General features: G+C 40.8%; 1 protein-coding gene across 12 annotated transcripts in view; it reads left to right on the top strand.

The window, feature by feature from the left end:
* The window catches only part of ntng2b (netrin g2b), a 74,812-nt gene extending 48,809 nt beyond the window's left edge, over nt 1-26,003 (top strand). For 3 of the 12 annotated variants that reach the window (XM_082539641.1, XM_082539647.1, XM_082539637.1), the window contains 19 exons: nt 3,762-3,875; nt 4,049-4,171; nt 4,488-4,583; nt 4,756-4,869; nt 5,004-5,108; nt 5,296-5,400; nt 5,530-5,625; nt 5,715-5,816; nt 6,750-6,830; nt 6,935-8,632; nt 9,812-9,892; nt 10,077-10,172; nt 10,333-10,410; nt 10,525-10,620; nt 12,940-13,032; nt 14,172-14,246; nt 19,246-19,413; nt 23,135-23,269; nt 24,373-26,003. In XM_082539641.1, the coding sequence (XP_082395767.1) occupies nt 3,762-3,875; nt 4,049-4,171; nt 4,488-4,583; nt 4,756-4,869; nt 5,004-5,108; nt 5,296-5,400; nt 5,530-5,625; nt 5,715-5,816; nt 6,750-6,830; nt 6,935-8,632; nt 9,812-9,892; nt 10,077-10,172; nt 10,333-10,410; nt 10,525-10,620; nt 12,940-13,032; nt 14,172-14,246; nt 19,246-19,413; nt 23,135-23,269; nt 24,373-24,596 (3,680 nt within the window). In that variant the 3' untranslated portion in view covers nt 24,597-26,003. The remainder of the gene's footprint in view (nt 1-3,761; nt 3,876-4,048; nt 4,172-4,487; nt 4,584-4,755; nt 4,870-5,003; nt 5,109-5,295; nt 5,401-5,529; nt 5,626-5,714; nt 5,817-6,749; nt 6,831-6,934; nt 8,633-9,811; nt 9,893-10,076; nt 10,173-10,332; nt 10,411-10,524; nt 10,621-12,939; nt 13,033-14,171; nt 14,247-19,245; nt 19,414-23,134; nt 23,270-24,372) is intronic. The other 9 variants (XM_082539644.1, XM_082539643.1, XM_082539642.1 and 6 more) reach the window with 9 other exon arrangements.
* The last annotated feature ends 227 nt before the right edge of the window (nt 26,004-26,230 follow it).

The following is a 26,230-nucleotide window of genomic DNA, read 5'->3' as shown; positions in this document are numbered from 1 at the left end:
CCACAGAAATGAGAGTAATCTAATTTAGAATGAGATCGTTTTACAGCCAGCGTGATGGGGTTTACAGGGTGTCAAAGTCTTTTAAAATGGGCAATTTTCAGGCCTAACATGCTTTTATACACAAGCTACCATCACTTTTACGCTCACCATTATATCATATGTCTGAAGCCTTGCTCAGTTTAGGTGCTGACAGTGAAATCCACTTAATGTGGGTGAATGAGCGTGTGAGAAGCTACAGAAAGAAACAGAAAGTTGGATTAGTTCGGCCGACATCGTCTTTGCATCATTTAAAGTCACAGAGAGAACTGCAGAGCATCAGAGGATCGGAGACTGAGCCCAAATTTATGTGAACTCACTGCAGCACATTTTTCTTTAAAAAGACTGCCGGAAGCATTGTGCATAGTGCCGAGATGAAAACAATCCCGTGTCGTTTGGGGTCATTTTCTGCTGGTTTTGGCACAGCGTCAACCTGCCGGTGAGGAAGCAAATGAAGAGCTCCATCACTGTCATGGTTTACTAAGCCCAACTGACTCTTACACATGCCCTTCTTTCAGTCAGCGCGGAGCAAAGGGGGAACACCGAAGGCTCCGGCTGCCAGCGTCTCCTGTCAGATGGTTCGAACTGAGCTGATTGAGATTAATGCCAAGAATGGTTCGGATCACTCCTACCCCCCCAAGGCAGCGCGGGTTACTGAGATTAAATGCGTTTATGCTCACCGCTGTGCTACATCAGCCAGTTGAAACAACTGTGATTCAGAATCCTGCTTTCCCACAAGAGAGTTCATCAGCCGGTGTGTGCGCTCTCTCTCACTCACTCACACAGCTGTGACAGATGTGGGGCCAGAGTAGGACACGAGTAGAGGTAGGCAGGGGTTACTATGATGAGATGTAATGATGGCGCAGTGCCAGTTGTGTGAAACGATCCCGGGTGCTCTGAGAACAGCTGCTGGCGTCCCGTCTCCCTGGAGGCCCTTGGGAGAGGGAGGGATGAAGAGGAGGAGCGATGTGGGCGGGAGATTGCCTGAAGGGGGATGCTCCGCAGGGGAGCGGGGGACGCTTGCAGGATGCCCCTCTCTCTGGGCAAGAACAACTGGAGACGTACATTGCTTGCATGAAAAACACCTCAAGGGGGGGAACACAGATGGAGGCATGCAGGAGAAATGTATTCTCTAGCGGTCTAGTGATCATTAGTCCCTCGATGACGTGCACGGTGTGGTCACATTATGGGATTGGCTATCTGTATTTTTAACCATCTCTGTGGTGGATTTATTTATTTTTTTTAAATTTATTGAACTGTGCTGCTCTGTGGTGCAGTTAACGGAAAAGGTGTAAGCTGGAGGTGGTTTGATCCACAAACTGAACTAGTTTTACATCTCTCTTCTCTAGCCCTAAGAACTTGAAGCAAAGGATTCTGGGTATGGCATAAACCCCTCTGGGAAAGTGGAATATACAAAGGAAAATGCTCGAAAAAGGAAAAGCAGGAGCGAGTGACAATTATAAATGCAGCAAAAGTGGAATGTGTCTCTGGTATTGATTTGAGATGTTTTGTGTGACTGTGGCAACAGAGAGCACGTTAGATCTAAAAACCAAGGAAATCCACCCATAAGAAGAATTTGCTCCGATATCCATAGCGTCTCATGAATATTCATAGTTCTAGTTTAATATGATAAAAAGACAACAAGAGCAGAGGTGGATCATCCTCCTCCATTATGCGAGGGAACAAAGTGAACGAGTGCAAAAGCAGTCAGAACATTTCATGACATTCAGATAAAAGGAAGTGCATGTCATTTCTTTCACACCCAGAGTGAAAATGTAGTGATGAAGGAGTTTCTCAAGCCTCTCTGACTCTCACAGCTTTTTCCCAAGCCCAGGGCTGAGGCCCCTGATGGGCCAATCCGCTATCTGACAGAGAGAAAGGCAGAGAAGAGGAAAACAAGGTCTCGGAGGAAGAGGGGAAAGCAGGCAGACGATATCAGAAATCTTTACCCACTGCAGTATCAGCCTAATTATAAAGCTCTTATTGTTCAGGTTGTCGAGGATAGGTGCCTGTAAAATAGCTTAACAAGAATGGGCATCCTGTGAGGTAACTGTGTTTGCGGCGTGCCAGTCTCCCACAAGTCTTTCCATGAGACACAAAGCAACAACGTCCTCTGAGCATGGGCAGAAAAGGGAGGAAGAGGAGGAGGAAACAGAGAGAATATTTGAAAAGACGGGTATTTCTTTAACTAAGTGGAGTAAATTACTCAATTTCTTTGAGTGTTCGGTTTTGTGATAGAAATGTGACAGCTCATGATTCTTAACTGAAGCAGAAATATATCTAAATGTCGCTTCTCGCTGACAGGCTGTCATTAAGCTTATCCAAAATGTTGGCTCCAGTACATTTATTTGGTTTTAGGCTTAAAAAGAAACACAATTTAAACCCAAATGCATTATGCAATTAAACAGATTAACTAGCGCTAGCTTAAATTTGCTCAAAGAATTCAAATACTGTAATGTACTTTCGAGTTATATAAATAAAACTGAATTTAATTGAACATGTTTGTTACATTATGTTTAGATTTAGGTTGCATTTGATTTAATATAGAAGGCTGATTCAATAAAAAGTGTTGTAGGTAGGTTTCTGACGATTATTGTGTGAAACTCTTTCAATCAGCTAAAAAATACCTGCGCACCAGCATAGACGGCAGGTGCATTGGCGGAAAACTTCTGCAACATGTTAATTAAAACTCGGTAGGAAGTCACTTTATGAACAAGTTGGTAATTATTTGTACTACTTGATATTTGTATTTCGTCTTCATCGGTTTATATATTTGAATATGTGGGAAAAAACTGTGTAAATTTGTGAAAGATCTTTGCCATGGTGTTGTTGCTAATGAGTATAGGCTATTTTGGTGATGTTTTCTGTGCAGGTAAGAAAAGGGTTGGATAGATGTTATTTATGGTTAGCTTCAGTCTAATGCTTTGGGTTTTTTTTAAATAATATTCTGATTAATGGCACATACATGTGAAATGTGCTAATCACACTTTAAGTTCTGACTGGATGATTGAAACATTTCAGGAGGATGTGTGTGTGTGTTTGTGTGTGTGTGTGTGGTGTTAGTGAAAGTATGGACATTAACTATATACCTGATAAAGGTCAACCAGCCAAAAACCTTGTGTATGGTAGTTATATTTAAATTATAAAAGAAAGTCGTTAAAATGAACATTTAGGTAGCTTTGTTGGATTTCTCAAAAGTGAAATATAGATTAGGTTTCACAGATTGATAAGATAAGACTGTGTTTTTATTAGGTCCTGTGGACTTAATCCCATTGGAAAAGTAAATGAAAACTAACTCAGGCTGATTTTACACTGGGACAGTACAAAAGATGGACATAGTTAGGAAGACGTCACTCTATTTATTTGTGTCCCGTTTTGAAGATTTTTCTTGTAGTCGATAACTTGACGTTTTGACGTTTGTTGGCTTCACTTTCCAGACTAGAAAGCTATAATTCCTTTTACATAATCTGTAACCCAACCGGTAATCCAACCAACCAAATCCAGAAGATTACTTTTAAGTTCATCAGGTGGAATTAAACGAGGGCAATCAGATGCCTTCATTTCTTCTTTTAGTTCTTTCATCTTTTAAGAGGCAACAGAGAAACAGGCTGAATCAAGATGTGACTCTTTATGTATGTTAATTTGATAATTTGGAATAGATCAAATTAATAACTACATCTTGCATTGTTGCTTTTTCTGCAAATGAATATTTTGGATTATGTCAGAAACCCACAAGTCAGAGGAACAGCTGCATGAGACTCATGGCCACAAAGCTACATCTTTGTTTGAGCATGGGGAGAAAACGGAGGAGCATTCAGGAGGAGAAACGGAAAGAAAAGGTATCCCTTGTGTATGAAGTGTAGCGACTGTAGTTAGTAGCTCAGTGTAGTTAGTGGTGTGCATGGTAAGTAGATTGCACTTTGTAACTTAAAGCAAAAAACAAAAACTGTAAACAGTAGAACTGTATTTAAATTTTTGTTTCTTATGTTAATCGTGGTTGTGATGTGTTAAGTCTCCCATGAGTCTGAAAAACATTCACATGAGATTCGTGGCCACAAAACTACTTCCTTGTCTGAACACGGAGCAGGAAGGGAGGAGGAAGATGAGGAAGAAGAAAGAAAATCCAAAGAGACAGGTATCTAGTGGTGGAAAGTACGAAAATCTACAGCATATGTAGATTTATGTACCTTACTTTACTTGTTGTGCAGATGTGCTGTAGACTTAAATGAAACTTGGCAATCCCTAGGTCCCCTAATACATTGGAAATGACAGAGTATTTATCATAAATTCTCCTCATTATTTCAATCACAGCTGTGGCGTTTCAGACCACCACCAGTCTTAGGGACACATACATGACAACCAGAGCTGTAGTTAAAGTGTATAATAGTAGTAGTGTTCGCCATGTGTTACACATCTTCCCGTTAAGTTGATAAAAATATGTGGTGTTTCAGTCTCTCACAAGTCTGAGGAGCTCGTACAGGAAACTCACGGACACGCATCCACAACCCAATCTCAGCACGGGGAAGAGAAGCATGCAGAAAGCAAAGGTACTGCGTTTTGTGCACAGTGGTCCAAATGATGTCATAGTGTTCACAATTCGATTTGGAGATCATAAACAGAAGACTTTTAGCTTCTTTTAAGCAACTTTTACAGTTAAATACTAACATGTTATAGAGGCTTTTGAGGGACGTTTTGTGAATAAAAGCTGTGGTATAACAGTTTCCCACGCATTTGAGCAACACGACGCTCACGGCCACAAAACAACAGCCTCATCTGAGCACGGTGAAAATTCACATGAGGTGGTGCATCGAGAACGAGGAGAAGAACGGAAAGGTGACAGTTCTATATGCACTGTAGTGGCAACTCTGTAGCTAACTGTAGTAAACTTGTAGTGTCCTGACGCAAAACCGCAGAGATGCATTTTTATTTTTATATTTAAACACACATTCATGCCTGTCTTGTGACAGTTTCCCACATGTTTGACGGGCACACACGTGAGACTCACGGCCACAAAACAACAACCTCACCTGAGCATGGCGACGGGCATGAAGAAAGAAAAGCTGAAGGGAAAGGTATACAAATGCACTCTTCCTGCTCATGCTAAACAAATGCACTGTAGAATTATATAGCAGTGGGCATAGGCGAGTAAGGAAATATGCAGGTGATAAATGAAAACATGATTTATTTACTACAGAAGCCAGACATGGAAATGTGTCTCAGTTTTGGCTTGTTATGTCAGTGACAATTGTGGTGTTTCAGCTCCCCACAATTTTGTGGAACACGTACACGAGATTCACAGCCGCAAACCAACAACCTCATCTGAGCATGGGGTGGAAAGAAAGGAGGAGGAGAGTGAAAGTAAAGGTATTTTTAGAGCATAGTGGAGACAAAGTCTTTATAGATTTAACATGGGCTTTATTAATAAATAAAGCAGAAGAAATTAATGTTTGCCCAGTGAGATTTTTTTCTGGTTCTGACTGAAAATTGTGTCAGGAGAACACACACACGAGACTCATGGCCACAGAACAACCTCGCATGTGCATGGATGGAGACACGAGGAGAATAATGAAATACATCCTGAAACAACAGGTACTTTATCTTTTATGTTGTAGTGTCACGCGAAACACAGCACACAGAAGAAATACAACTTGTTAACAATAATGACTGTGTTGTGTCAGACCCCCACACATTGGAGGGGCATGTACATGGGGCCCACGGTCACACAACAACAACCTCACCTGAGCACAGACAGCAGGAGCATATGGAAAGAAAACCTGAAGGTAAAGGTATTGTTGAAATCTAGTAGTAGCAGGGTTTTTTTTTTAGATTTAATATAGCATTTTAGCTTAATTTTAGTACTAGTAGCAGTATTTGTATTTATTTATTATAGTTTTTATTATTCTGAAATCAAACCCAATAGCCCGATCATGAATCGAAGCTGTTCTGAAGGTGACTTTTAACCACAAGTTAAAAGTCTCCTTCAGAATAAATATGGCAACTTGCTTTTTTCTTCTGTTCAAGGCAATTGTGGGTTGCCAGTTCCCGTTAGTATGTTGAGCTCCAATGTGGGACTCATGGTCATAAAACATCACATGGACATGGGGAGGAGGAGCATGTGGGAAGCAAAGCTGAAAGTCTCTCAGTTTAATACACAGTAGTAACAAGTTTCTTTTTAAAACTCAAAAACCTCCTAAAAATTGGGGCCTGGAAGGACTGTATTAAGAAAAATAATTTGAATTTAATGTCTCAGCAGTTAGATTGTGTATTGGTTCATTTAAGATATAGTGCTAAATTTTAAATATAACAGCATAAAAAAAATACAAAACAAACTAAATTGGCATTTCAGTTTCCCACCATAATGAGGAACACTTGCATGGGACTCGTGGCCACCAAACCGTATTTGAGCACAGGCATCAGGACAGGAGGTGTATCCACTTTACAGTATATTTAGTGGGAACATGCAGGAAGCAAAGCTGAAAGGACTGGCATTTGGAACTGGGAGGATCATATTCAGAACAATAATTTCAATTTGATGTTTCAGCAGCTGGATTCACAGCAATTAGGTTAAGATAGCTATTCTCCTGAATTTAATATGAATTTATTATATATATTATATACATTATACCAACGTATATTCAGATATAATACATTATCTGAATATTAGAAAAAAAACAACAGAAATGTTTCCTGATTATATAAATGTGTTTTGTCAGGCCAACACAAGTCTGAGGAACACATACATGAGGCCCAGAGCCACAATAGACCACCCGAGCACAGAACAGCTGAAATTACAGGTACCATATGAATAATCTTCTGCATTATATTTTTGCTAAACAATGGCTAGACTGTTCCCCCGACTTGAAATTCCCAGCTACTATTAATTGTTGTGGTGTTTAAGCCTCCCACAACCCTGAGGGACATGTGCATGGTGGACATGCAGAAGAAGCTCATGGCCATAGAGCATCTGAACATGGACATCACAAGCCTGAGGGACATGTGCATGGTGGACATGCAGAAGAAGCACATGGCCAAAGATCTGCATCTGAACATGGACATCACAAGCCTGAGGGACATGTGCATGGTGGACATGTAGAAGAAGCTCATGGCCATAGAGCATCTGAACATGGAGACCACAAGCCTGAGGGACATGTGCATGGTGGACATGTAGAAGAAGCTCACAGCCATAGAGCATCTGAACATGGAGACCACAAGCCTGAGGAACATGTGCATGGTGGACATGCAGAAGAAGCACATGGACAAAGATCTGCATCTGAACATGGAGACCACAAGCCTGAGGGACATGTGCATGGTGGACATGTAGAAGAAGCTCACAGCCATAGAGCATCTGAAAATGGACATCACAAGCCTGAGGGACATGTGCATGGGGGACATGTAGAAGAAGCTCATGGCCATAGTGCATCTGAACATGGACATCACAAGCCTGAGGGACATGTGCATGGTGGACATGTAGAAGAAGCTCATGGCCATAGAGCATCTGAACATGGGCATCACAAGCCTGAGGGACATGTGCATGGGGGACATGTAGAAGAAGCTCATGGCCATAGAGCATCTGAAAATGGACATCACAAGCCTGAGGGACATGTGCATGGGGGACATGTAGAAGAAGCTCATGGCCATAGTGCATCTGAACATGGACATCACAAGCCTGAGGGACATGTGCATGGGGGACATGTAGAAGAAGCTCATGGCCATAGTGCATCTGAACATGGACATCACAAGCCTGAGGGACATGTGCATGGAGGACATGTAGAAAAAGCTCATGGCCATAGTGCATCTGAACATGGACAACACAAGCCTGAGGGGCATGTGCATGGAGGACATGTAGAAGAAGCTCATGGCCATAGTGCATCTGAACATGGACATCACAAGCCTGAGGGGCATGTGCATGGAGGACATGTAGAAGAAGCTCATGGCCATAGTGCATCTGAACATGGACATCACAAGCCTGAGGGGCATGTGCATGGAGGACATGTAGAAAAAGCTCATGGCCATAGTGCATCTGAACATGGAGACCACAAGCCTGAGAGACATGTGCATGTTGGGCATGTAGAAGAAGCTCATGACCACAAACCTACAACTGAACATGGACATCACAAGCCTGAGGGGCATGTGCATGGAGGACATGTAGAAGAAGCTCATGGCCATAGTGCATCTGAACATGGACATCACAAGCCTGAGGGGCATGTGCATGGTGGACAGGTAGAAAAAGCTCATGGCCATAGTGCATCTGAACATGGAGACCACAAGCCTGAGAGACATGTGCATGTTGGACATGTAGAAGAAGCTCATGACCACAAACCTACAACTGAACATGGACATCACAAGCCTGAGGGCCATGTGCGTGGGGGACATTTAGTAGAAGCTATTGGCCACAAACCAACAACTGAACATGGACATCATAACCATGATGGACATGAGCATGGTGGACATGTAGAAGAAGCTCATGGCCATAGAGCATCTGAACATGGACACAACAAGCCTGAGGGACATGTGCATGAAACTCATGGCCACAGAATAACAACCTCATCTGAACATAGACATGGAAGGGAGGAAAGGGGACATACAGAAAGAAAAGGTATCTGATATATTAGGTATGATTAGCAGTGTATTTAATAGTTTAATGTACACTCATTGGACACTTTGTTAGGTATACATTGCAAGTATTGGATTGAACTCCATTTTGCTGTCAGAACTGTATTAATTTTTCCAAGTGCTAAGAGATGTTAGTTCTTATTGACGTGATAGCTTGGAAGCCATTTCAGTGCAGTGTTGTCACAACCAAAAATATCTATCTATCAAACCAGAAAGAGATAATTTGAGCTTCTTGACACTGTTTTCCTTCTGGAGGCAGCCATCAGAAGATAGGTACACTATAGTCAAGTCCATGGATGGTACTCATTTGGAACTGCTGGAACCCTAGGTGTGCCAAGAAAATATCCACTATACCATTAGGTTGAACAGCCTGAACCATTGGTTAAGAAGGATGGATGCATGGTTTCATGTTTCTGTCATGTGAACATTGCAGCAGAAATCAAGACTCATCAGACCAGGCAACATTTTTCCAAACTTCTGTTGGCTAGTTTTGGTGGGCCCTTGTAAAATCAAGCCTCAGTTTCTTGTTTTCAGCTTGCAACGGTTGATTGCTGTGTGGTCTTCTACTGTTGAAGCCAACCAGTTTCAAGCTTTCAAAGTTTTTCTGCTTTCCTTGGTTTTAACAAGTGGTTATTTGAGTTAATGCTGTTCCTATTAGCCCAGGGCAGTCTGGCCATTCTCCTCTGATCTCACCAACAATGTATTTTAGCCCAGAGAACTGTTGCTCTCTGGATAGTTTGGCTTTCTTTGGAACCATTCTCCTGGATTCTCTCCATAAAATCCAGAGATGATTGTGTGACAAAATCCCAGCCGTTTCTGAAATACTCAGGCCTCAACAAACATAACTGTCACTTAAATTGCCTTTCTTTCACATTCTGACGCTTGGTTTGAATTTCAGCAGGTCATTTCGATCATGTCTATGTGTTTAAATACATAGAGTTTCTACCATGTGATTGGCTGATCAGATATTTCCATTATTAACAAACAACTCAATGGGTGTAACTAATGAAGTGGCTGGTGAGTGTATATTATTGTACACCTGTACTGTCAGATGATCTTTCTCCATAAATAAAGCATAGCAACCCTTAGAAGAAAATTCCACCTGAATACTGAAAACAGCAGAAATGTTTTTGTCTAATACCAATGGCAATTATTTTGTCAGACTCACACAACTCTGGGGGACACATGTATGGCCACAAAGCTTCATCTGAGCATGGAGAGGTGGAACATACAGACAGACAAGGTATATCTTTTTTAGATATAGGGGTAGTGGTAGTGATCACCCATGTGATGGAAATACGCAGTAGATATACTTTAATTACATTTTTTTTTATGTCAAAAGAGAGAAATGGGGTCTCAGATGTGAGACGAATGTTCCCAAGCTTTAGTTGTTAAACTGTTTGCGTTAATAACAACTGCTGTTTCAGACCACCACGAGTCTCATGGACATGTGCATGAGGCCCATGGCCACATAACAACACATGGACATGGAAGGGAGGAAGAGAGGCATACAGAAAGAAGAGGTATCTGTGACTGGGATTGTTTTACTGCAGTTATAGTTCCTTGTGTAGTACACCTGTACTAACAGTCTTTCTCTATAAAGAAACCTTAGCTAATCTGCTACTGCATATTGGAAATTGTAGAAATGTTTGCATCTAATGTTGATAACAATTATTTTGCCAGTCTCGCACAGCTCTGAGGGACACACACATGGCCACAGAACCTCATCTGAGCATGGCGAGGAGCATACACCCAGGCAAGGTATATAATTTAGATATAGTGGTAGATGTGTTTGGGTAGCTAGTGAGTGAAATATGCAATGGATAAACTTTGTTTCCAAGTTTTAGTTATTAAAAGTGACAACGGCTGTTTCAGACCACCACAAGTCTGCCGGACATGTTCATGAGAGTCATGGGCACATGACATTAACAACCTCGGGCATGGGGGAAGAAAGTCATAGAGAAGGAAAAGGTATTTGATGGTGGTCAGTTTGTTAGTTATATAATAAAACATACAGCAGAAAACTTTTCTTACAAGTTAACAATATCACTTGACAAGTATTAAAAATTGGGCAACTTTAAACAGAAGAAATGTATCAAAATTCAAACTAATGGCAGCATCATATTAACTGAGATGACAGAAACTGCAGTAGGACCAAGTAAAGGAACAGAGATCGACATTGTTCAATTAGTATTTTTGTTAGTTGAGGAAAGAGCTATTTTCTTATCCCTTTTTTGGTTTTCATATGACTGTCAACCACATGTGTGACGTGCACTGCACAAAAAGTTAAGGGAACACTGAAAACATGTGAGACGTCAATGGGAAAAAAATCATTCTGGATATCTATACTGATATGGACTGGACTGGGCTGAATTCAAAGACACCCTGACGTCAGATGCATAACATAATGTCCCAGAGATGTTCTATTGGATTTAGATCAGGTGAACGTGGGAGTCAGTCAGTGGTATCAATTCCTTCCTCCTCTAGGAACTGTCTGCATTCTATGTCGGGCATTGTTGTGCACCAGGAGGAATCCAGGACCCACTGCGATAGTGTAGGCTCTGAGAAGGATTGGCAGTCAGAGTGCCATTGCCCGTCCTGTATAGGTCTGTGCGTCACTCCATGGATATCCCTCCCCAAATCGCTCATGCTGAACAATGTTACAGAGTATAACGTTCTCCACAGCTTCTCCAGACCATTTCATGTTTTTCCACATGTGCTCAGGGTGAACCTACTCTTATCCGTAAAAGGGACGGGGCGCTAGCGGTGGAATTGCCAAATCTGCAATTCTGTGGCAAATCCCTGTCAGACTCCACTGTGCCCGTGAGAACAGGGTCCACTAGATGATGTCGGACACCCATGACGTCTGTTTCTGACATCTTCACCAAGGCCTGCTGGGGGTCATATTGTAGGGCACCGGCAATGCTCATCCTGGTAGTCATTGCATAAAGGCGTAGATACTAGTCTTACTGATGGTTTAAGGGCCTTATAGCTAGGCCCTTATCTGCTAGAGTCATGCCCCCCCCTTCAAGGAATCTCCTGAATGCTCCTCAGACTGTGCTGGGAGACAGCAAACAGCTACCTGTGCAACTTCTGTAGGGTCCAGTTATCGCCTCATGCTACCAGTAGTGACACTGACCTAGTCAAATGCAAAACTAATGAGAAAACAGACAGAAAAGATAAGGAGGGAAAATATGTCAATATCTCCACCTGTAAACCATTTCTGTGTTGCTGGGTTGTCTCTGGGTTTCCCCTCTAGTGAACTTGTTGTTAATTTTATTATAACCAAAACAGCTGAAGCTGATTAACAACCCCCTCTGCTACTTAACTCACCAGATCAATATCCCAGAAGTTTACTTAGCTGAGTCTACACTCTGGTTAAAAAGTGTTCCTTTACATTTTGTGAACAGTAAACATGTACATGAGACTTGTGACCACAAAGCCTCCAGCCTCACATGAACAACAGCCGAAAGGAAAGCTATCTATGCTATATGTTGTGCTAGGAATTTCATCATGAAATGTAGCTCATTTTTTCTTGATGTGTCATTCACTCTCCCATAAATTTGAGGGACATGTATGCGAGACTCATGGTCAAAAACAAAAATTTAATTTTACCACGGTCAAGAGAATGAGCATAGCGAAATAAAATTTGAAAAGACATTTTGTTAATATGTAGCCCTTTTGACGTTCACTTGAGTTACACAAGCTAGAAAGAGTATATTACTTGTGATGCAGGCAGTAGAAGAAACTTTCACCATCACTTAACCTTGGCAGCCTAAGGTGAAAAATGAAAACTGGAAAAAATAACTAAATATATGTCTTCAGCTACATGATGGCCTGTCTGTCAACATGAACCATAAGGCTAAATTTAAGTCTGTTAGCAAAAGCAGAGCCATTTTTTAATCATTTTTTTTTATCTAAGACAATGAATGATGCAGAAGGGCTGGACAGAAAAAGCAAATAGCATAAAGGATGGCACAGAAATAAATGGGCAGAGTAGAAAAGGAAGATGAATTTCACACTGAAGATGCTCCTGAAAAAAAGAAAGTGCTGTTTCTGTGTTTTTCCCACATTTTAAACACCGTCATGTTCTGTCTGATCAACACATTATAATGCAGAAAGAACACATATCGTATTACATTAGAATGCATGAATGGAATCTGCATTAGCAAAGGCTTTTTCCACAAATCTTTTTTTGATTTTTGTAGTCTCTCTGTTTCTTTACAAAAACCTGAGATAATCTGTGCAGCATCAATATAGATTGATTTCTGAGTTGTTGCTCATTTGTAGCACACCATGGCATTGAAAAAGCAGAATGGGAAGTAGTCGGTCGTGAGGAGGATGAAGACAGAGAAGAGGAGAAGCAAAAAGGGAAAAGGCGAGGTGGGATTTTAAATGTGAAATAATCACTCAGTGATTCATCTCTGGTCAGACAAATTTATCGTGATGAGATTAACAGGGGACAATGTCCTGAATTTATAAAAACGTTATAAAAAGCCAGCATGGAAGATACCCCGTGAAATGTAATGACTTTATTCATTTGAGCTCCCTAACAGATTTCATTATCTACATATGAAAATAAAATTATGTGCAATGTTTCATTCGGTCCCTGTCTGGACACAAGATTTGCTAAATATGTCGCAATGTTGTGGATTTTATTCTCTGCCTCTAGTAACTGAAACAGGGTTGTCACCAATTTTCTGCATAGCTTTAAATTTGTTAATACAATATTTACCATAAGTTTACCCAGTTATCTGTTAAAATTTCTATATTAATGTGTATGAAATCGCCCTTGTCCTTTCTTTACTTTGGACCACCAAAGTCTCACCACAGTCTCACTGCAGCACTGTGGTGGGATTAGTGGCTTGTCTTTAGCCTCTGGTATAATGCGAATTTGAATATGATCATTTATTGTGTAACTTTTGTGCACATTTGTTTATAATTAATTGGCAGTGTTTCAGGACCAGATATTAATCTTAAAAGCTAAAAATATGCTTTTAAAAAAAGAACTAAAAGATGATTACCTAAAATGAAAGTTTTTTTTAATTTCAAGTTATTAAACAATAAGGAAATATGCTTGATATATACTGAATATATCCAGTCAGTGTATCCAGTCAATTGCATTTATGTTGGACCAATTCCACAAGATTTTACATTTTGCATTGTACTTATGCAACAAAATTACATGTAAAAGTCAGCTATACCAAGCTGAAGCCAAGTGTGGCATACCTGTACTTTCTTTACTGCATATAAATGCTTGTAAAATCTGCGGTCTGACCAGTGAAGAAACACTGCACTAGTTAAAGATTTTGTCAGCTTTATAGAACAAAGCAATCCCCTTTTTTAAGGTAGGATCTAGTGGGAATCCCTGCCACCTCCTCCAATAAGCACCTCTATAGTACTGACACTGACCTTTAGGGTATACTAGCTCCTGCTGTGTGAAGCTATGGTGCTGTAGATGGCTATAGCACAGTGAATGATCTGGAGCTGACTTTTGAAGAGAGATTGCTTCATCCCTCAAGGGCTGCTGAAACTTTTGATCTCAGGAGAGCCCCAGGCCAAACAGTTGTTTGGGATCATATACGATGATTTCAAAGGTAAGAGACCAACACAAACACAAGGTCTGAAGAACAAGACAGAAAATCTGAGCTTAATTAAATCCTGTGGATTTTGGGTCAGTGAATTGTAAAGTGTTTCTTTGTCATTTCACTAAACTGTTGATGATGCTTTTCAAGTAGAAAACCTGTGGAAGAATTCCCTCCTTTGTATTTTGTCTGGGCTTTTTTTTTTTTCATTTCACTCATTCTTTCTCTATGCATCTCCTTCGTGGTTGTGTTTATGTGCATGATCAAGGTAAGAATTTGGATTTAAATGTACCATTATTCCACCAATCTTGAAGCTTCTCTGATGCAGGTTGTTTCCTCTCAGTCTTGCAATATAACTGTCGTTTAATGTTAACGGTTCACAATTGATAAATACCTATAAAGCAGCATCTTGACTCATAACGTTCATTTGTGGAACAATGTCCCATTGCCTCTCTAGTCTGTGGAGTAATTGGCCATTTATATTTAATTAGGCAGTTCTTCCTCCCACTGCTAGCATGGTTCCCTCAGTGCTGAGAGAGGCACTTTACTGTGCTCCTCTCGCTGGCTTCCTTTAAACCAGCTCATTAATATTTCAGCTGGCATCATCAACCAAACAATAATAAAATAATAATGTGACGGCTGATTAAACAGCTAAACTCCGACTTTTTAATGTGCATTTAAATGTGTATTTGCATAAACATGCCTGGTAAACGCCTCTTTAGAGGACAGTGATGCCTTGCAGCACACCACTGCAGCCAACTTCTAAAGCTTAATAAAACCTTAATTAGGTACGAGTCTCAGCCAAGATAATCGTAAAGAGACTGTCGAGCAACCTCTCCTCTCTTACACCCTTCTGCACAACACAGATCCTACACTAGGTTATAACCGGCTTTTTTTTTTCTCTCTCTGTGGAAAAATTATCCAAACCATTCTCCACATTATCACTTTTTTTCTTCGTTTTGGTTTTAGGGTGCAAAACTTGTAACAAGTCTTAACTTATCAAGTGTACAAGCAAAGGGAGTAAAAACCTGAAATCAAATCCGCTCGAATAATTCATGAATTACAAAGAGAAATTTTAATTAAGATCTCTGATTACGCAGCACTTTATAAAAGGGAATTTAAAACAGTGTGAATGGAAAAACCAACAGTGAAAAGAGGAGGAAGCTGGGCTGCAGTGTAGGACCAAAAATACTCACAACATTTTTTGTTATATTGATTTATATTTACAATATAGAATAATGAAGGAGGAAACAGCATCTGCACATTTATGCACAGCTTGTCCTGGTGTCCACATTGATATAAACATATGATTTTTTTAAGAAGAACAATTAGAAAAATTACACAAATTCAAAACAAAAAACTTAACTCGAAGTTTAATTAAGAGATCTGAAATCTGTAGACAGCACCTTTCTGCTGGTAGTGCAGGTAGGTAACTTGCACACCTGTGAGGACACAGTTATTGCTGAACAACATAAAAGCTTTGTTGCCAGCCAGACATTTTGCAAGGTCCTGATTATTTAAATAAAGAAAGAAGTTGTCAACTACCTGATTACTACAGTGTTGGGTAATGCAGTAATGTAACAAGTTACTGTACATAATTCAGTGATTGTTGTACATTATGTTGTTACTCAGGTTGTAAAGGTTCTTAAGTTATCTGCACGCCGGGAACATGGAAAGACAAAAAAAAAAGCACAAACAAACTTGTGTTTTGTTCCCAATTTTTGTTCACATGCAGGAAATTTGGCATTGAGGTGTGCAACTTTTGAGCATTGGAGAGATCAGCATTACTTTTATAATTACTGCTGAAGTGCAAACTGCATGCAGGATAGAAACAGATGGAATATGCTGAGAAGTATCAGACAGGGTCCTAATGCAAAGCTGGCAAAAAACTCAGATTGATGTTAAAGTTGAGTGCATTTTGACCCGAGCCCAGCAGCCAGACCCTGAACTTTAACAAGCAACAAAGACAGTGATGAGCAGTCAGGCTTTTAGCGTTATTGCCTCCATTTCTACAGTAGAATCACCATGGCAATCATTTTAAGGTCTCTTTGTGCCAGTTTTCATCTTTGCTTTGTCTTTTTGTCTTGTGCTCGTACATAAACACTAAAAGAAAGGTCTTATATGTGTCCTCAGTAGTTACCTGGTAATTACAGTGACAGTATGTTTCAAGTCCTTTACTGGGTAACAGCGAAAGTACTGTAATGAGTAGTTCCCCACAACCACTTGCTAACGAGTAGTTAGCAAGTGGTTGTGGGACTGTTGTTGCAAAGTAAAACTGGTTGCAAAGAGCTACATGGTGCTGCACTGAAAACCTTGCAACTCCTCTGCAAACACTCAACAATTACTCACTTGCACATTATTAAGTTTTGCTCCTGCCCGAGTGTGCTTGGGACCAGCCTGTTTGGCGCCCCGGGCTAACACTCCCTCTGCCCCCCCCTCACACACACACACACACACACACATAAAGCATATTAAGGATTGTACATTAACATAAGACTGTTGTCGAAATTCACCAGAGAAACACAAACACACACACATATGAAGAGAGAGAGAATATGCATAGTATGCAAACAGCCATAATTCGTCATACAATGAGAACAGGACAAATCAACAATTGACACTGACAAATTAATATTAAAATCTGTAACATAATATATTGTTTGGAGTTTAGTCTGTTACTGTTACTATTTTTACCATTTCTTTTTGGAGCAACTGTAACCCACGTTATTTCCTTAGGGATTAATAAAGTATTCTGATTCTGATTGTTTCAGGATGACCTGCCATTATCCAGTGACACATCTGCTTACCTGTATCTTTTGCTCATTTCTCCTCCTCTTCTTTTCTATTTTTTCTAAACCGAGGACCTGATGGCTTTGAACTTTTCTTGTCCATCTTCCATTGGTTTTCATTTTGCATTCCAGTATGAACACCCATCCCCCAACCCGAGGTCACCACAACATAACCTAACACACCTACACCTTAGTTCACAGATTCGCTTTGTCAAGGGTTTATTTCTGGGATTTCACACAACCCAGGATTCAAATCATGAATACATAATGGGCTTGGATTTACAGCATTATGAATGAAATGTGCTCTATTTGGAAGCAGCAGCCCTCCTCCCCTTTCGACGGCTTGTGTGTGAGACTTTAAATCATCAAACTGTAAATTATAAATTTTAAATTGTTATTGATCCCTTTACCTCCTAAAGTGTATATTTATTTTCTTACTGTTCTTATATTTATTGTTTGTTCACTTGCACTGCTGTAACTGCAGCCTCGTCGTCTCGTCTCTCTATATCCAATCCAATCCAATTTTATCTATAAAGCACCTTAAAATACCCAGCACAGGAACAAAGTGCTGTACAGAAAATAAGTTAAAACAATAGAAAAACAGAAAACACCAAAAATAAATAAAACACATAAAACATAAAATAAAAACAGCCCAATATTAAAACAACAACAAGATAAAACAATATATACTGGACTGTATGTAGCGGAGATGACAATCAAGTTTACTTTGACTTCAGCAGCAAGCAGGTGCACCGATGGCTCTCGCGCTCACTTTTTGCGTATAGAATTTTGAAAAAACATCGGTGCAAATTATGAGTCTGTATCATAATATTGTTGGTTATTAGATGCTGCTCCAGCTAGCCAGAGAATCCTCTCCTGCCTGCGCCGCAAGCAGCAGGCGCACCTCGCAAACAAAGGGCACCCTTACTCCCAGCAAATGGGCGATAGAAAACCGATCGGTGCTTATGCCATTCCCAATATGCGCTGGTTGATGTCGGGGCAGCATGAGTACGAGCAATTTTTTATTTTTATTTTTTTTGCCGATGCCCGTGATGCCGCCCCGGGCAACCGCCCGTGTCGCCCATATCAAAAACCGCTACTGCTTGGGACCAGTCGGCATCTTACATTCAAACAGTGGGTGACTGTAGCAAGATGCTAGCAACCAAAGTAATCAAAATGAGGTTGAACTTGTCCAGAAAGAAAGTGTGTGACTGAGGCACAAGACAGCGGCAAACTAAAGCTTTTATATACTCCAACAATATGGCTTTGAAAAGTTCAGGTGCTAAACTGGCCTGTCTTCAGTCCAAACCCTTCACTCATTAAAACAAAACAAAAAATAATAATATGCATGTTATAAAGGAAGCCCTGAACTGCTGAGCAGCTGAATTCGGTATCAATTTGCATCGTCAACATTTTGATCCACCGAGTTCCTAAACTGAGTTTTGTTGATAGAAGACCTGATGCAACATGGGGCAAACCTGACCTTGGTGGGAATTTACACATCGCTGCGTTAAAATTTAAAAAAAATCATCACATTTTAAAAATAAAGAAACAAAGTTTACTGTTCCTATAACGACTTTTTGGTATTTTACACATGCTCCAATAGTTATTCAGATTGACTCGTTGCCGAGGCGTGAACAAAGGCCAGTTTTCCATCAGCCTAACCAGGGTCAGACCATTTTCATATTGTCAAGCGCAGTCTCCAAACACTCACTGTACCACTCACCTCAAACTAATTCCCTTAGTTACTATTCTACAGCTTATAATCTGCTCATTCTGTAACACAATTAAATTCCCAGAGACAATTACCATGCTTGTATTCACACAGCTGCACACATAGCCACAAACACGTGCACACTCACACACACACCCATAGCCAGGATAGTGCAATTCCCATCAGTAATCAGTGCAGCGCAGTGAAGCAGACTCAGCAAACCTGTGAGTGTAGTAATGGAGAGGGAGTGGTCTGTCTTTATTGAACCAATATAGAGTGAGAAAGGAAAGCCATAAAACACACACGGCATCATTTGTTTCTCCACTGACATCTAAAAGTAAAACTTTCAGACATTTTATATAAGCTCAGCTCATTTATCATTTCCTTGTGTCACCCAAAAACACCTCCAAGACTGCAACACCCCCCACCCTCTATCCCATTTCATTCATGAATCTTTTTTTTTCCTACACCTGAGAAGAAATTTGAAATCCACCACTTTTTCTTTCAGACTGCGAGTGCTACGGCCACTCCAATCGCTGCAGCTACATCGACTACCTGAACATCGTCACATGCGTCAGCTGCAAGCACAACACCAGGGGCCAGAACTGCCAACACTGCAGACTGGGATTCTACCGCAACGCCTCTGCCGAACTGGATGATGAGAGCGTCTGCATCGGTGAGTCTGCTGGGAAACGGGGAGAATATGTGGAGGGGGGGGGGGGCGCATCGGTACGACAGCAGTGGGTGTGTGTGTGTGTGTGTGTGTGTGTGTGTGTGTGACTGACAGTGAAACAGGTAAGAAGATCCATTAGGCGCGTTTAAATTTTCAAACAACAAGATGATGCATCTTAAGTTAAAAACAAAGTTACCAACACTTGGTGGTGTAGCAGTGAAATTTTAATGCGTAGTGTTTAATGCAAATGTTTTTTCAGCGGCACTTTTATAAAACATATTTGCCTATGTTTGCTTTGAATTTAGATAGGACACGATAATTACGGGATTATAGTGCTGTCAGATTCAAGCCGTGTGCGTTTACATCCATATCAGAGAAAAAGTGAAGAAATAGCCTTGTTTTAGACACTTATTCTCAAACTGCAGGGAACATACAGTTCTAACAAAATCTTAAAGCCACTCTAATTGATAGGAACAAACAAAGCAAAGGATGATACGACTACTTGTGATGAAATCTCTGCTTGTTTCAGGGCTTTCTTGCCTTTCAGCGCGGTCTTAAGTAAGTGGAACAGTATACACAGGTGACTGATGTGGCCACTCAAGAAGTTTTTATTGCTTGGAAATCAAAGCTTTGTGAGTTTCTAAGGGCTTTTTCGCTACTATCTTAAAGCTTGGCGGACTACAGTTTGAATAAAAGAAGTCAGACACTGTTCAGCCAGTACTAATGCGAACACCCTCAGGCATCCTTTGAGCTAGAAGCCAACTCTTTAAACTCATATCATGTCTTCTGTTCTACCATGCAAAGCCAAAACAATGAAGAACAGAAACTGTGGGATTATTTTATAACTGTACTGTAAAAAAAGAATAGTTTTGTATTGTTATTTGCAGTGATATGCAGGATAATGTGTGTTTGTTTTAAAGTCAGTCACATTAAGGGCACGTCCTGATAAGAGGTCACTCTGTTTGCATAGCTGTGGAGCGGAAAATCTGGTGTTGATTTGGATCCATCTCTAGGTGAACTGCAGGGGGTTGGAGGGTAAACTCACTGCGGTCAGGGCACACACAGGGCCAGGCCTTGGAGTCAGCACAAATAAGGTCCCATTAGCTTATCTGCCAGCACACTGGCACACCAAGTGTGGCAACAGAAATCAGTTCAAACTAGCATCTCTAGAGCAAGAAGCCAAACACTGTAAAATACAAATGTGTTTGCACTCAGTCTCCCCACACACATTCACAGATAAAAGCTCCCATACGTCAACCAATACTGATGCACATGACCCACAAACACAGGAATGCCAACCACAGCGCTGTGGTTGTCTTAATCTCAGACTTTTTCCCACTTCTATTAATTTTTAATGCTAAATTTTATAATAAATTACTAAAGGCGATCTCGGGTTTTCTCAAAAGACAAGCTATTGACTTACATCAAATTATGATAGAATCATCAGTTCATCATCAACTCACTGACAAATGTATCCTAAATACGCAGCTCTGCAGTTTGTGAGCCTTTTATCTGCTGCCAGCTGTCACTGATCTCAATATTATTCAAGGATATATGGATTTGGAATCCTAATGACTAGTGGAAATAAAGCAATTTATTAAGAAAAAATAGTATTATGTTTAGTCTATACATATTAATATAGGGCGCCTGTGCACTGACTGACAGCTCTCACATCAGCTCAAGTGAAATGCACTAAATAGACAAATGAACTGAGAGTGTTTTAACCAAACTACAGCAGGCAGGGGAGACTTCACAGCACACTGTGTATATGGAGTATTTTTGTGACTTTGCAGCTGTTTCTCCAGCACAGGCAGTTTGTAACCCAATTTAAAAACTACCTGATAATGGCATTGGGATACATCCATCTTCTTCGGTTCATCTAATTCAGGGTCATAACTGGACTGGAGCCCAGCTGTCATAGGGCAAGAGGTGGGCTATACCCTGGACAGATTGCCAGTCTATCCCACAGAGGGAGAGACACAACAGCTATAGCCAATTTACAATTACCAGTTAACTTAATGTGCATGTCTTTGAACTATGGGAGGAAGCTGGATCACAGCCTGTAGATTTGAACCCAGGACCTTTTAGCTATGAGGCAGTGGTGCTAACCACCACACTACCATGCTCCCCGCGTTAAAAACTCACACTTTAAGAAGGCTTCTAAAGTTGTTGAAAAATGCTTACCTGCAAGGGTCTTGTGCCATCCTTCAGTTCTTGATATTTTGCTTTCAAGGAGCCAGACATTCTTGTATTTCTTAAAGGTGTCTTCAGCACTAGTTCTCCAGGTTTTCTCACCCATTCGAGCATTTAAAAAGTTACCTAATTCAAGGGAAGAACCAGTGTAGTGTCTACACACAAAAGTTAGCAAAGAACCAAAAGAAACCATTTTAAATTGTATGTTTAGGCACTTTGTTACTAGCAGCCTGTCACAAAACCCCATCATTTGCTCCCATTACTTTAGTTAAATCTACAAATAATGCCAAAAATAATTTTTTTAAAAATATGCAAATAGATGAACACTTGGCATTTTTCAGCATGGTATGCAGTGTGTCTTTAAAAAGAATTGAGGAAACTGGACAAGTGGAGGCTAGAAGTAGAAGTGCCAGGCCTAAAAAAACGATCTATAACAGATGAACAATATCTGAAAATCTTGTCTCTAACAAGTGGGGGGGTGGGGATCCAGTAAAGACCTGACGCAGGACCTGAGAGCTACATCTGGCCCCTCAGTTCATCCATCTACTGTTCAATGAAGCCTCATCAGAAATGGTCTCAGTGGAAGCTGTTAAGAAGCCATTCTTAAGGAAGAGAAACAGGGAGAAAAAGCTGAGGCATGTGTAATTACACAAGAACCATTGAGAGGAGAGAAGAGAGGTGTAACAGTGAGTGTCTACAGCAACCTGCGAAACACAGTGGAGGACCTGTCCTGGTTTCAGGCTGCTTTTCAGCCAGTGATGTTGAGGGTCTTGTCAAAATTGCTGGAATTATGAACACAAAAAAAGTACAGCGAACATCCAAAGGAGAGCTTTGAATGTCCTTCAAGAAGCCTGGAGAACTATTCCTGAAGACTACTACTAAGAAAGTAGAGAGAGCTCAGGCTATTTAGAGAGTAAAGGCGGCTGTACCAAATGTTGACATTTAGTCTCATTAGAATCGTACAAACTCTGTTTTTTCCTTCTATACTCATAATTATATACTGTGCATGTTAGCATATGCATTGAATTTGGAGACAAATCAGAAAATTTGTCTCCAAATTCAATTTGTGCTCTGCTGTTTTAGAATAAATGTTACCTGTGAGATGCCTTTGAAATCATAACAGTTTGGTAGCCCAGACAGGACTACATTGATCACATAATCATGGAGTTTTGCATGAAAAAAGAAAGTAAAGAAAAAACTACACTGAATGTTCAACAAGGTGATACACTGCAGGCTAAACACTAATATATTTCTGGCTGAAAAATTGCCTCAAATTCAGCCCTGAATGTCTTCAACGCTTGGACGCCTTTAGAGAAACTTCACCTCACATGCACAGAACCAGAGCTCTGAAGATGTTGAACATCAAACACAACTCAGTGGTCTGAATACAAATGTGTAGATTTTGAGCCAAACTCATTTCAAGTCTAGATTAACCCCGCCCCCACCCAAAAAGCAGAAAAAAAAATGAAATGAGACAAGCATTTATAACTGACTCGTTCTGTTCTTCTTCTCCACCCTTCTCTTCTTCCAGAGTGTAACTGCAACCAGATGGGCTCTGTTCATGACCGGTGTAACGGCACAGGTTTCTGTCAGTGTAAAGACGGGGCCACGGGGGCCAAATGTGACGACTGTCTGCCAGGATACTACTGGAAGCAAGGCTGTTACCGTGAGTATGGGGATACTGACTTTTGGTGGTTTAAAAAAATTTCGAGTTGAGGAAACGTTGCAGTCTTTCCAGGGCCTTTGCAAGTGCACCATCCATTTAGCTCGTGCAGCTCTGGATGTTGTCCGTTCTCACAGAGGAATAGATCACGTAGCTCATTAGTGACATCAGCCTCTTATTTAATTGATGACCCTGTCGCACCTTAACCCTATTATGGGGAAACGCCTTCCTTATGCCATCTACCATCGAGCCATTGGTCTCAGTCTCAAGTAGACCCAACTACCCACACACACACACACAAAAACAAATGCATCTGTCTGTGAGTTTTTTATTACAATATGGAACATGCTGCACTAAAAGGCCGTGCAGTTTGTTTTAGCCGTGACATCTTACTCCAGATACTCCCAGGCAACAGAACCAATTATCTTTGGTGTAGTAAAAAAATGTTAGCACATGTAATTACTTCTTGTCACGGAAGCTGGATCCCGTTTCCCCTCAGAACATTTTTAGGTCAAGTATGTTATGTGGTACAGTTACCCAAGTACCTATGGTTCCCGACGATGCTCATTCTTCCAAAAGACTCCTGAACAAATAAAACACGTTGTGTATTTTCTGCTGGATTTGATACAGTGATTCTGACCTCACCCTGAAAAAGTGCATGCTCAAGAAAAACAGTCAAAGAAAAGGGCTGCAATAACTAAAGAAAAAAAAGACAGGTGTTACCTGTTGTAGTCCCCGAGGCAAAGACTGGAGAATTTATCTCGGCTCTTTCCTTCCTGCTCTTTCTTTTCTACTTTGTTCTTTCTGCCCTGGATTCCTCTCCTCCTCCCCATTTCTGTTTCTTATCATGTTTTGTCTAACATTGCCCCTTCTATCATCCCCCACCTGTCTCCCTCTTTGCCATACATCTTTCCTTCGTCTTTGTGCTCTTTACTCCCCCACTATCCTTTTACCGCCTGTCATTCTGTCACTTCCCCGCATGCTCTTTATTCACAACTCGTCTCTCCCGTTCACCTTACCTCTGCAAATCCTTCACCCTCCATCCTCTACGCCACTTCCTCCCTATGCTGCACTTTCTATTCTCACCTTTCTTTTCTTTTCTGCAGCTAACGTTTGTGACGAGGAAATGCTCCTGTGCCAGAACGGAGGAACGTGCTACCAGAACCTGAAGTGCATCTGTCCTCCAGAGTTCAAGGGGGTACTGTGCCAACATTCGCGCTGTGAGGCGGGCAAGGACTGCAGCGGCGCTTCTTTGCCGCACCCTTCCACGGCCACCCTGCTGCTCGGCACTCTGCTAACCTACCTGCTGGCCACATTAACGCCCCATTGAGCCACGAAAATCCTCCTCACCCCCCAACTCCGCCCACCCCCCTGCCTCACACCTAAAACATGTGTATATGAGCGTATTTGTGAGGCGACGGGTGACCCAAAATGGGAAGGGGTCGTCCCTGTAATGGACCCAACACTGCAGCACTCTTAAAAGCGCACACGCTCACCGATCACTACTCGACTCCCGTTCCCGTTTCAAACACACATGCGCACTTCACAGGACTGTAATGGCACTGGGTGTACACTCAGGTGTGCGAAGGACAAACAGAGAATAAATATGAGCAACCTCACAGAAAAAAGATGCAGGGGGGGGAAGAAAAATCATACCAACCACTGTTCCCTTTATTCCTAAGCTGGAGCAATGTGCATCAAACCAAAAAGCATAGACAAAAACTTAATCACCACTGTTTCACATCAAAGGGAATGGCTGTTGTTATCACAAGACTTTTCTTTTCTTTTTTTAAATTTCTTCTCTTTCTCGGTTGACTTGCGGATCTCACTTGCAACTGACGTCGAGGGCGTGCGGTCGGGCTCAGAGTGAGGACAAGGCATGTTGACAAGGGTCGAGCGGAGAGGCGCTTGTTTGATCCTATTGCTGAGGCCTACGTAGTATATTAACCAGGTTTCATTTTTTTCTCTTAATCTGAGACTTGATTTTACATTTATTCTATTCCTGCTGCATTTTTTTTTCTAAAAAAAAATATATATATATCTTCAGTCATTGTATCTAATGTGCCCACTAGCAGTTGCTGAGATTATACATATTATATAATATCCAGGGGGTTATGAATTATAATACATTAGTCACTATTATGGTTGTTATAGGAATGAGTGATTGTTGCCACACTTAGCGAGATTTAATCTTCACACAGTATTCAGGAAGAAGAATTTAACTAATCAGAAGTCTAAAAGAGAGAGAAAAGATATGAACCACGTATCGATATTATATGACATTATTTGAATATTTTTTGTAGAAATTATTTTTGTTTGGAGTTACAATAAATTATAAAAAAAAAAAAGAAATACATTTACATCTATTCCAAAAAGAGCATTTTATTACACTGAGTCTAAACCTTGCAGTAAATATGACTGTTAATTTGCCTTCTTGATTGTACTTTTTTTCATTCAGTCGGTGTCCACAGTTACTTGCTATTAATCATCTTCTTTTTCGGGGGGGGGGGGGGTTAGCAGGCGGAGAGGGGGTGTTACCAAAAAAAAAAAAAAAGAAAGAAAGAAAAGAGGCATCATTGCAAGTCATTCATTTTATCTATTTTATTCTCTTTGGACATAGTGTTGAATGCTTATTACTACGAACGGATTATTCCGATTTATCCACCGACAGTCTGTCTGACAATCACAAAGAACTGTTTCCTGTCAAGAGAATATAAATTATTTTATTCTGATAAAAGTTGCAAAAGAGTTTTTATATCTGGAAATGCCACTTGCAGATGCAGTGAAAATAAGGGGCTAATTAAAAATCTTTTCCACAGTATAAACACGGTGATTCACGTCAGCCCTGAGTGACCAAGGGACTGACCCTGACGCCAGATCTTCCACTCTTCTCTACATTCAAGGCTACGAGACCTTCATGCGAAAATGTCTTTAAAGCTTCTATTTTATGCAAAACTACAGTTT

The sequence above is a fragment of the Aulonocara stuartgranti genome, assembly GCF_965226115.1.
Source record: "Aulonocara stuartgranti genome assembly, chromosome: 7".
NCBI lineage: Eukaryota > Metazoa > Chordata > Actinopteri > Cichliformes > Cichlidae > Aulonocara > Aulonocara stuartgranti.
The sequence above is the reverse complement of the archived record's forward strand: the minus strand, read 5'-3'. Positions and strand labels throughout refer to the sequence as shown.